Genomic DNA, 12,392 nt, shown 5'->3' with positions numbered 1-12,392 from the left:
GTGAGGTGCACATCTTTAGCTGCTTATTTTCATGGCCTTATTTATCTCATCTCTCTCCCTTTCTCTCTCTCTCTCTCTCTCTCTCACGCCCACACACACACAAACACACACACACACACACACACACACACACACACACACACACACCTGTGCACTCCTGACAGGTGTTGAGAGATGAAATATACAGGGGAAATGGGTTTATAGATTTCCAGCTGTACGCTCTGGACAGTTACCACCAATGCACTGCAGCAGGGCTGCTTCACATCCAGTATGCATGTGCAAAATTGGTAAGGTAGTCCTTACCAGAAGTAGTCTTCTTTTTGACGCCTCAACACACTTATTTAATACACATATTGCCATGCCTGCACACATATCTACTTCTAAAGATGTAATCCATACATCGGTAGTGGTATTTGGTAATGGAATGTTTTAAATGCATAGGAAATCTGCACAATCTGAAATCTCATCCTCTTCTCATCTGTGGAGGCAGGCCTGTGAAAGGTAGGATATTAAATCTTAGAGCCTGGATTGCTGTAGGTTATTTCGACAGGAGTAGGCACAGATTTTTATATTTCTGTTATCAAGAAATGATCAAAGAGGAAATACTTATATCAAGGGAATGAAAACATGAAAAGAGATCTAAAAATAAAAGATAAAGGAATCATTTATACATTCAACTAGCTTAATGGGGATGCATTCTTTTAAGGCAGGGTCCTCCAGTTAAAAATGCAAGAATGCTGTTCAGTTAGTCTAAACCCCTCCATTCAGTCTTTACTCATTCTAGCTACCTCCATTGATACATGTGATCAAAAGCATGTGTGTGGTGTTCTTGTTTTCCTGAAACAGTTAGAAGAAATTTCCTCTTTTGTTTAAATTTGAAACCAGTAACAGTGTCATATTTGTTCTCTGTGGGTTTCCTCTTTCTGCTCCAAGTGACTGAAGAAGAATGTGTATATTAAAGATATTTCATGCATTTGGGCTCCAGAAAAGGGAAAAAAAAAGTCTCCCAACAGTTGTGCTGTTTGCGCTGTTTATTAGAGGTATATTGTCAAACATTTTACAAGCTCTTGTTTAAATGTTTCCATTTAGAGAGAAGAATGCAACACTGAAACATTTACCAAGCTCAGCAGAGAACACACTTATAGCCCCTGTTTGAAAGGCACTAAAGTCCCTGTTTTAACATCAGTCATCCTTTAAAAAAAAAATCTTGACACATGCAGACACAACTAGCTAAGACACCTGTTGTTACACACGTCAGTAGCTACAATACACAGAGCTTACAATTGGCTTGTTAGTTGAGCTTTTGTAGGCCACACCACTTACGTCTGCTATTGTGTGTTGCACACTGAAAAGTGTTCAATGATAACATGAGAAGTAACACAGACTGTTAATTCAATACACTGAACATTTGCATGGATGTAAAGCTACCTTAAGTCACTTCATTTGGATCGCAGACTTTTAATATGCTGTATGCTCTATTGAGTGCAGGTATCTTAAATATGTTAAAGATTAAATACACCATATTGCAGCTATTTAAATAGATAATGTGTCTTTTAAGTTAGAATCAGGATTCAGTGGATTTATATATAATCACAAGACAACTATCACTGGATTTCCTCAGTCTGCAAAATAAATTTACAAAAAAAAGTCTCTTTTATTTAAATAATAATGTTAATAGTACATTCAAATAATAGCATAATAGTTCCTCAGCATTATTGTTGTGGTTTTTAAATAGCTTGATGAAGGAGTGTTTGTGAAGGGGTATATTATTTTATTACCATTCATAAAAACATATGAACCCTTCTTCCCAGTTCAAATACTGCAGAAACAACGCCGTCTCAAAGTCTGGATGCCACACTGGTGCCATCGTCAAATTGCTAATGCTGCCGATCATCAGTAAGTCCATCAGAACAGTAAAGAACTGTGTAAACCCTGCTCTAAAAAAAGCTAAGCACATATGCATGTGCCTGTCAGACCGTCTTTGTCAAAGCTAGATGTGTAGCAAACATGAATATACACTTCTGCTGTAATAGCAACCAGTCGGTTGATGATGTGCACTGTTGCATTGTAGCTAAATGGCAGAAATTAAACGACAGGGCAGTTTGACCATATTTCTGATAACACTTGTTCCTCTCCTGTTTTCTAATTACTTGTTAATTATATACATATACATATATATATATATATATATATATATATATATATATATATATATATGTATAAGGGTCTGTCTGTTTCTCTCTCATCCCTTTCCCAATCTCTCACTCATCCTTGGTATGTTGCTACATTTGTCTCTGTCACTCAGTCTAAAATTAGTTGGCTTCTAGAGTCTCTTCTTGCCTTCTCTCATCTGCATTTTCATGCTTCTGTTGCTTCTTTTTTCCCACCGACCACGTGAGTTTGTCACTCGGTCCGAGTTCTCTAGCTCACTACCGACAGCCGCAGCCCTCCACAACCATGTCCTGATAATTTTTCAGCACAACTCGGTCTTGAGAGTCCAGGTAGAGCAGGGCGATGGGACTGAGAGAGGTTGGGACGCAGCAGGCCCGGGGCACTGCTCCATTCACAGAGTTTACCAGAGTTTGCACCATGGCGTGGCTTGAGGAGTTCATGTGGTCAGCCAAAGGAAAGCGACACTCACCCAGGCAGAAGAAGGCGTCGTAGCCACTGGGTGCAATGATCCACTTTTCCCAGCCCACGTCATTGAAATCTACATAAAGTGGATGGCGGCGGCATCTATTGCGGGAAAGGCGTTTCAGTTTTGCAGAACGACCACCGTTTCTTTTCACCCTGCCACGTTCGCTCCAACTGATTCCTCCTTTGTCATCCGCCCAGCTCGGCACAGTATACCCCATTCTTTTGTCCCTTCCCCAGATTTGGTTTCTATTGAGACCCTTGTTTTTATTCTTGACCCTTGCCTTTGCTCCTTTTCTCCTCTGGCCATTACCAGGGTTTCTTCTACCATGTTTGACTAAAGGCTGTCCACGACCATCATGACTGTAAGTAACCAAGAGGGGTCTCTCTTGGGCCCAGCTGTGATCGTCTTGTCCCACAGATCTGCACACCCTCAGGTGTGCCTCTTTTGATTTCTCCGTCCCCTCACTTGCAGCAGAAGAGAGGTTCTGCTCAGGAAGTGAGGTGGTGTTTTCAGGTCTGACCTCCAGGAGGAATCCTAGGCTGCCAGTCCCAGCATGGGCCTCATGTAGGAGTTCTGCGCTAAGACTAAAAGCCTCCCAGAAACCACTTGTTTTATAACTACGGAGGCCATTGGTGAGTAACCTTGTTTCCAGCAGAGTGGGCTCAGGGTCCTCATGGTGCTCAGAGAGGTATAGGTTTAGTCTGTGGGGTCCAGGACCCAGAGATGCTCCGTCACTGCGACGGAGGCGGAGCTCAGCAGAGAGCACACTCTCATCTTGAGGGATGGAAGAGATATTGAAGGAAATGTGCACTCTGGTATGATCCTCTGCACCAAGACTGTCTCCAAGGGGCTCTGAGTGGAAGAGTGACAAAGCAATATAACAGTTTAGTAAGACTTTATTTGAGCAATAGCAGGAAAATTGTCAGACTGTATAGCGCAGTCAGCAAATAACTTAACATTGTTGTTTTTCAAAGAAACTTAATTTAAAAAAAAAAAGAAATCAAATATCAGATAGATTTTTTTAAGAAATTTGCGTTAAAAGAAGAAGGTAACTTTACCAAACCTATATCACTAAAAGCCTTATAGTTACAGCATGTGGGTTAATTCCTTTATGAATTTTCCTCACAAAAATGCAACATTAACTAATGTCAGCCTCTGTATTATCAAATAATTGTACTGGCAAAAGTTGGGAATTCCTTCAGTGCTGCTACAGGATTACCTGAGCCTTGGGATTAGATTAAATGACTGTGTGTGCTCCTCCTTTGTCATTTTATTAGTTTGGAGCAAACATGTCTGACAGGAATATGCAGTGTTAACTCACTGATGGTTCACTGATAATGAACCATTATCGCAGGTCTTCATTTATTCTAGCTTGTTGTGCTGAAATAAGGGCAATGGGGAGGCAAATGTGCTGGCCAGGATAGGCCCAACAGCAATGTTTCCCTGGTGAACAGGTTAATCCAAGTATGATGAGAAGAGTCCAGAGTTTAGATTTTCTCTTAGTCTAAATCTGATCTCATACATGTTTTGAAAAAAAAAAAGGATCCACTTATCTCATTTTATAGTGTAGTATCTTATTTTGACTGTTAAAAACTGACATACAAAGACTTACAAAGGTGTGTTACTGCTATAAAAGTTCAAAGCTAGAATCAGCTCAAACAGATATAATTCATATATCTTGAATTTAGTTTGACATCAAGAGGAATCAGTTGACTGCGTGCCATCTAATTGTGTAAGTAAGCTTACCATTGTGGTGGAAGCTGCGTATAGTGTTGGCCTCCTGGATGTGCTGACTGGGGAAACTAAATGAAGGGTCCTCTACTAGATGGTACTGCTGCTGGTGGAAGTGGTAAAGATCCAGGAGGTACCGTGGCACCGGCACTCCAGGCCTTGGGTCAGGCTGAGACTGCAGCCCCAGTCGGCTCAAAAGGAGACTCTGGATGGTCTGAGCCAGACCGGGATCCCGGAGTGACGGTGACAAAGCGGAAGGTGTGGGGTGCACCCTGCCATGATCGATCTCGCTGGTGTCTCCACCCTGGCGACCAGACGAGCCATGAGGTAGCAGCAGGACCATGAGGAGCAGGAGGTTAGGAGGGAACATGGTGGACCTGGAGGGAGATGCGGAGGTGAGGAGAGGTAATAAGGTAGATAACAGAACAGGAAGAGGAAGTGGAAAAAGAAAGGAACGCATACAAAGTAACCTAAACATCAAAGAAAAAAATTGCGAATTCAGGTCATGCACCACTCTGTCCTTCCTTCTGTGTGTTTTAAATAAGAATTTAAATCATATGACGACATGACACAATATAAAGTATTGCTTGAAATCTGCAAAAGAGATAGCCCCAGAGAGATGCTTCTGGACTCTGTATATTATGCTTATGTCTTCTCCTTCCTGGACACACTAGTTTCTCATCAGTCTTCAGCCTTCATGTGGCATATGTTCAAGAAATTTACCATTCACATGTCCATATGAAGTTGTTTGCTTGCTACTCCTGGTTGTAGAAACAGTGCTACTTTGTTTTTTCTTTGTTAATTTATTGCAGGCTTCTTCCCCTAGAGATCCATTTATCTCACAGGACACCTAAGCAGGAGTAATTAAACAGTCTCTATCTGTAATTTAATCATGCTGCATGTTTGTGTGTGCTCTACTGTAGTAGTGCTGTTGTGTGTGTGTGGATGCTTGTGATGTGTTTGGTATTTACAGAGACCTGATAGAGTGACATGTAAATAGATTTTTTTTCTTCCCTTTTTTTCAAATGACTTGAGAAAATACTTATTCAAGAATTAAGTAGCTTTTTAAAAATATTTTTTATTTGAGGTCTAATCTAATTAACCCCTTAATTATAGGAAGATTAAAGAGATAGCTCAGGCATCAAATAGCAGATTTAAACACTAAACGCTGAAAATGCTCAGTTTAGTCTGATGTCAGGGTAAATTCTGGTATTTTAATATAAAAAAATAGTGCCACAATAATTGCTCACTGACTGTAAGCCAGCTGAATAATTGGACTTCATGTCTTCTACAGTGATGTGATCAAAACAAATGAAAGCTTTTAATGTCGCAGTTTTGAAAAATATGAGCTTCGGGGCAGCATTACTTTAATGCTGCTTTGATGCGAGTAATGCCACTGCAAACCAATCAAAACAAATCTGCGTTAAATCACGAATTCAAGGCTGCCGTCATGCGCAGAGGTATCCACCACACAATTATTATTGTGTTGTTTTATTTTGCAAATAAAACGAAAAGAAAACAAATACAAGAAATGGGACATCTCATTAGAGTTTAGATGTGCATGCACTGGCATGCTCTGCTCAGCACACACGTTGTATTCCCTCCGTTGGGTCATCCAGAGTTAGATTCATTTGCACCTGCACAGTCCAGTTGCCTGTAACCTCCCTATTTCTTTCATATTCCTGCCTGCTTCATTCACTTCACTCATACAAATGAGTGAAAAGATTATATTCGCAGTCATTAATTTGACTTGAAACCCACAGATGCTGCAAGAGCACTCTTTTAGCTACACTTGATTTTGTTGGCAGGGCATTCAGTGCTGGAACGTGATCACAGACAGGGGTCACACAAATACTACTGCGACCTGGCCAACACCTTACATCTCTGTAGTATGAGGGTTAAGAAGTGAGTGAATTATTGCAAACCAGCAAGGTAATGGCTAGCTTGACCTGAAAAGGTTGAGCTAAGGTGTTAAAGGGTCAGTGCAAAGGTGCAAAACTTGTTTACCAGGCAGAAAAAAACATCTGCACTGCAAATCAGATGAACTGCTGCACAGTAAAGAAGAACAGAACAATAAACCCCATCTGCATCTAAATTTATGTCTTTTGCAGGACTTTAAGTTTGGCTTTATCTTTTTTCTCGTCCAAGTGCTCACCTATCTCTCGCTCATTCTTGCTTCTATCTCTTTATCTCTCGCCTGTAAGGGACAGAGAATCGATTAGGGCCTCTACAGCGAGATAACAGAGGAGTTTATGACTGAGTAAACACATAATGACGTTGTAATGACAGCTAATCTTACCACGCTGTCAGAAAAAAGGTTAGAAAGAGGTCACAGGTGTGAAGGTGTGTATTTTTATGTATATGTGACTGTGGGTATGTGTACTGTGTGTGGTACGTGGCTCAAAGGGCAAGCCTGGGAAAATAAGCCACCTCTAGCGTGGGATTGTTGCTAGCTGGCCATTAAACACCACACCCAGTGCTGTTTCACCTGAGGCAACGCAGCAGAGGACAATTACAGATTAGGAACTGCTGGACAACCTCTCCCATATATTGTGGAGGCTTGTAAAGCAGATTAAGGACAACAACACCACATCTCTCCTGTACTTTCCTCACCTACAAAACCACCCAGGTGACTCTGAGGTACAAAGGTTAGGTTGTCACACAGAAGGGTGTGTCGCAGCTGCAGCGAGGAAGAGGAACAGGGACAAAAACAGAGAAAGAAGTTTGGGAAAAGTGTCCTACACTGCTTTGTCAGGCTCTTTGTTTCCTCCCTGGGTGTCTGCCTTATGAATGGTTCAATCCACTTTCAAGGGAGGGCAAAGAGGATCCAGACTTAATTTAGATGTTTTATGTGTTATGTGCATCTGAGTGGGTGGCACCCAGATGTCAGCTCATTCAAGTTGGCTAGAAAAACTGACATTTTCATGATTACATTCCCCAGTTCCTTATTTTATCTCTGACTTTTTTATACCTTTCCTCTGGCTTAAACAATGAAATGTTCTGGAAGGATAAATTAGGAGAGCCGTATAATGAATGGGGTCAGGGATAAGGCGAAATGAAAGGTATGGAGTTCAGCAGCCGTGTTTGTGTGTCTTTCCCCTCTGTGCTCAGCCTATGAGACTTATTATATGTGACCTGACCTCACGAGCAGACAGCTGAGTGACCCTGGCATGCGGCGGACGAGTGTGGCTGCTGGTCTGCCCCGTGTCTTTCTGAACTCACTGATTAAAACCTCTGACCTCTGACATCCGTTTCTCTTTCTGCCCCTCTTTTTATCTGTTTATTTCAAACTCTGCTCCCTTTCCCCTTCCTCCTTCCTCCTTGCATTCCTTGAACTTTGTCCTTCTGTTGTCATACACCACCGTATATAACCCTGTTTTACTTTTCTTTAAGCACAGTCTCCCATGTCCCCTTCAAACCATCTTTTTTTCCTTTATTCTCTTACATCTTTTTTGTTAAAATGTCACTTTTCATGCTTTTCTGCGTCACCTTCCCCTTTCCCTATCAACTTTCTCCCTCTCCATCTCCCCCATTAGTTCTGCTCTTTTTTCCTAGGTCTTAAAATGAATGGTGTTTTTGCGGAAGAGTGCGGCAGACTGTTGCCGGGCCAGGGGGCCGGAGTGTCACCACAGCCGGCTGATTTATCCACTGCCGCTGTCTTCATGTTACGCCTGGTCCCTCAACTTTCCCTTCCTGTTGTTCTTCCCGTGTTTCTTTTCCTAAATTCCTCTTCTCACTCTCCCTGATTTCTCTCCCCCCCTTCCAAGCTCTCATTTTTCTGTGCTGCCGTCCCATTCTTTCAGAACACGATACGTGCAGCGCACATGCCACAGGGTTCATTTTCAGGCTCTGAGCTAACTCATTTTCTTGAAACTGTGCCATGTCGGATAGCCTCATGAGTCCAGATATGATGTGCTGTGTGCATATACACACCTGGGATCACTTCTGAGGATACATCTGTACTGGCTAACACTTTTTCCCCCCATTAAAATGTATAAAGTGCGTGTGCAGTCACTATAATTAAATGTGAGGTTAAGCCTGTACCATACTCCCCATACCTAACTGATCATTAATGGTTGACTCTGGGCTGTGGAGTTAATATATAATGGGGGTGGGGTGAAAAATGTCCAAAACAGTTGCAGTTGTGGCTCTGCTTTCTGAGGCGTAACAGATGAAATCATTAGAACAATATTCCAGGTAGGCTGCTGTAGAGTTTTATTGGAGTCTATTAGAACAGCACTCTAATTCATCCCAGCTGGACTGATTAGTTGGTTAATGACCCAGGCGTCCATTTCTGCTCTACACATACAGAACATACACGCACTTGGATACAAATGTGTCCAAGCACAGAGCACTACAGAGTTTAAACACAGGCTAACAGCCAGGCAGAGTGAGCGCAACACGGAGAAAAACTTGCCAATATATGTAACAGTGAAGGGTTGTAAAAATGTGAGACAACTTTGATATAGATTTAGAGTTAGCTCGCAAACACACTGTTTCCACAGCTTAACTGTAAATTGCTTTTTCTGGCTGGTCACATCTACACGCACATGCCTACGCGCACTGTTTTTTTGGCTTAAGTCTCAATTGTGAGGTAGAACAGAGCATCGGTAGTTCGGCATGTATTCACAGCTTGTCTCTTTCATCCTCATGCGGCTCTGTTCCTCAGCCCGGGATGCTGCACAGAGATCTCACAACTGCATTGTGGTTAACAGGAGGCCCTACTGAGGCACAACACTGTAACAGCATCAGTGGAAATACTGACATATCTAACCCATGACTGCTGAAAGCTCAGAGACTGCCCTCGTTGTGTGTCTGACAGCTAAACCGATGTGAAATACAGAACAAAAACACACCTCTGCTTTTCACATTAAAGCTGCTGAGCATTAACACTGAGGGCCAATTCATACTTCGCATGTTGCACAGTGGTGGCGAGTTACGTTATGCTCTTTGAACCAATAAAGGGCACATTATTCTTGGACAAGTTGCTTACCTGACAAGAGGTAGATTGAGCAATACAGTGGGCCAGCAGTGTATTCATATGCACGAGTGTGTGCAAGTGTGTTTTTCCCAGCGGAGACTAATGGTTTCAGCAGTGCAGTTCCTGTGGCCTGTGGTTTGACAGACAGATCTGTGCATGTGTGTGTGAGAGACAGAGACATAGGGACAGGGATGTAGTACTCACGTCCAGGTGTAGTGGGATGTATGCAGAGTCCATGGTTTATCCTTGAGCTCCAGTGTTACGATCCCTCGGCTCTCGCTCCCGCTCCTTTGGACAGAATGGACAAAGTGGACTGTTTACCTCTGTCTCTTTACCTCTCTCAGAGAAGCCAGTGCATGTCTCTCCTATGTCTCCTATGCAAATGTACTGTAGGTAAAGTCGCTTGCTCCATGATTCTCTTCCTCTCTACTCCCTCACTCAGCTCCTCATCCTGTTGTCAGTGTCAGATAAGCAAACTCTTAAAAAACATCCACTAGCTTCCCCTCTGCCTGCCTGACCTCTGCTAGTAGGCAACTCCCTTTTCTCTGTCGCCTGCACTTCCACCCTTAGTTGTGTAAGACAGACTGGTACCGCTGCTAGAAGTTGCAAGAAGACAATAAATGTCTGTCTGTCTGTCTGTCTGTACTGTATCACAAGCAACAACTCCTTCTTGTTCCTAAACCTTACTATGTCTCTCTCCTTTCCTCTCCACTCTGTTCCTCCCTTTTGTATCTCCTCCCCCTTCCCTCTCTCTCTTTTCTTGCTCACATACATACACCTACACACTCTCTCTCTCTCTCTCTCTCTCTCTGTCTCTCTCACACACACGCACACACACTTTTTCCTTCTAGTGTCCAGCTGGTAAACTCAGTTTAACTCTAAATGACTTTCCTGACCACTCAGATTCTCTCAAATAGTGATGTCACTAAGACCGGCGCTAGTACATTTACAGGCTGTTATCTCTCTCTCTCATACACACACAGAAACACGCACACACACACACCCACACACACGCACAACCACATGAGGATGAAAACTTAGAGATATGATAATGTGCACGCCATCAGAGTAAATAACATCAAAAGAAACATACACAATTAAATGCACAAAACACACACAAATAAATAAATAAAACATGTTCAAGAGGGACTTTAAAGTCAGCACACAAATGCAGACTAACTGTTTTCCTCCTTTACCAAACTCACCTGCGGCGTTTCGTTGGCAACATTTTAATTTTTCCGCCAACATGCTCGCAGACAGTCTCTCCATCATTATAAATACGAGGCCTCATTACTCTGAATGAGAGCGAACGGATTCAGTTAGAAGACAAAAAGCTATGAATGGATGACTCATAAGAGCTTTCATGAAGTCACCAGAGCTGAGTGCTGTGATTGGATGAAAGTAAACATTGAGGGGGGAAAAAAAGAAAAAGAAAGAGGCTGCACTTCTACACTACGCAAGGTGCATTCGTCCTTCCAGCACAGAGCGGGTGGCGGGTTGAATTTGTATTCATGGGGTGGACCCATGAGAAAACGTCTCTTTAGGATGCACCGTCTCACATATTAGATCTCATCTGGAGAATCACTTGCCCACGTTCCTGTGCTCCTCCTCTCTGTACCCTCCACTTGCTCTTCTAGTCCATTCTCGTACAAACACCCCCCCCCCCCCCAAAAAAAGACTCATTCACAGAGCTCATTCATCCCAAGGCTGAGTGACTGTCTCTGTTACACTGTTGCTTTTCTCTTGCAATACACACTGCTGGGGTCGGAGCATTCAGTCAAAGTTTTTTGAGGTTCGGGATGGTTTGCAGTGAAAGAATCTATGACCTGTGAAAGAAGAGATTACATAATGTGAGAGATATATTTATGTCCTGTTTGGTGCTTCTCACTACCTCTATGCTCCTTTTAGAAGCTGGAATGAAAACATTTGTACAAGCAGATCTTCCGTGGTTAAGTTCTTCTAACTCAGCATGACCTCTGACCTCCTTAAGGAGTGGTTTAATTGGTTTGATTGTGGATACAAAGGAACTTTTTGGCCTTTGCCACCTCCAAACAAATGTCAACTTCACTATCAGTCAGTGTGTAATTTCTTAGATGGACACAATTTCCTTGTCACTTGGTTCTTGGGTCTGTTGTAGTAAAAAGATATTTGAGGGCACACTGGCTCGGATCCGTGTTCACCTTATTGCCCTTTCACCATATCACGCAGAAAAGGAAATGTCTCTTTTTACATGAAAAAAAGCTACAGCTGGGAAAGGTTACCGTAACTTAGCATTAACATCATAACACAGAAAAGCAGCTAAGCTATAACTGTTCACCATGAGGATAGTAAACAATGATTGTGGTGTGGATTAGAAGACAGGATATTTAACATTAATATGGTTTAGAGGTGTTGGTTAGAAATATTTAAAATTTTAAACAATGCTCAGCTAGGTTTTCTCTTCCACTTCCACTAGCTAACTAGCTACATAACTAATGGACAGCTGCACTCAAAAGCCTGGCTCTAGGCTCAAAATCATTTGTTATTTTTAAATAATTTGTTGAGATTGTTAAGAATTTTTAGTTTAAAACATTAAAAAATGAACAAATTATAATTGCATCATGCATAAACATCTAATGATTGTGCTGCATATATTGATGAAGACGATGTTAGCATGTTAGCCACTTAGCTTCAGCTGTTCCCTGAATGCAATTCAAGACTGTATTTTCTATATAAAATTTATCAAAAGAAGAGACTAATACTGATGAAAAGCAACTGCCTATAACATGATTGACATTTTGGCATTCATGGCTATATTCAATATATTGAATATTAACGACAATAAGAGCTCCAGTAACCACTGGACAGATTCAAGGTGTTAAGGTGTTACCTCCTTATAGCACACCATTCATGGCATTCCTTAGTCAACTGTAGTTCTGTATATATATATATATATTATATTTCTTCTCTCTTGAATAGTTTATGTTCCATCTATTCATTCCTGTTCTCTCCACTCTGCTGTTGTAACAACTTACCTTATCTTATTTTAGCTTATCTTATCTT

At 41.9% G+C, this 12,392-nt stretch overlaps 1 protein-coding gene across 1 annotated transcript; it reads right to left on the bottom strand.

Annotated features, from left to right (window-relative positions):
• Window positions 1-1,016: 1,016 nt before the first annotated feature.
• Window positions 1,017-10,086, bottom strand: bmp16 (bone morphogenetic protein 16). The gene is made up of 3 exons (XM_003450830.5): window positions 9,555-10,086; window positions 4,385-4,746; window positions 1,017-3,490 (listed from the first exon to the last, which is right to left on the bottom strand). Exons 2-3 carry the CDS (start codon window positions 4,737-4,739, stop codon window positions 2,430-2,432), a joined length of 1,416 nt encoding a protein of 471 aa, XP_003450878.1. The 5' UTR covers window positions 4,740-4,746; window positions 9,555-10,086; the 3' UTR covers window positions 1,017-2,429.
• Between the last annotated feature and the right edge of the window lie 2,306 nt (window positions 10,087-12,392).

Source organism: Oreochromis niloticus, linkage group LG14 (genome assembly GCF_001858045.2).
Source record: "Oreochromis niloticus isolate F11D_XX linkage group LG14, O_niloticus_UMD_NMBU, whole genome shotgun sequence".
Taxonomy (NCBI): Eukaryota; Metazoa; Chordata; class Actinopteri; order Cichliformes; family Cichlidae; genus Oreochromis; species Oreochromis niloticus.
This window is presented reverse-complemented; position numbering and strand designations above follow the sequence as displayed.

Bases quoted from the DNA above. Each gene is read 5' to 3' on its own strand.
- bmp16 (XM_003450830.5), bottom strand. From the start codon at position 4,739: ATGTTCCCTCCTAACCTCCTGCTCCTCATGGTCCTGCTGCTACCTCAT. The intron at 3,491-4,384 runs GTAAGCTTACTT...TCTTCCACTCAG, and splicing joins ACGCAGCTTCCACCACAATG to AGCCCCTTGGAGACAGTCTT.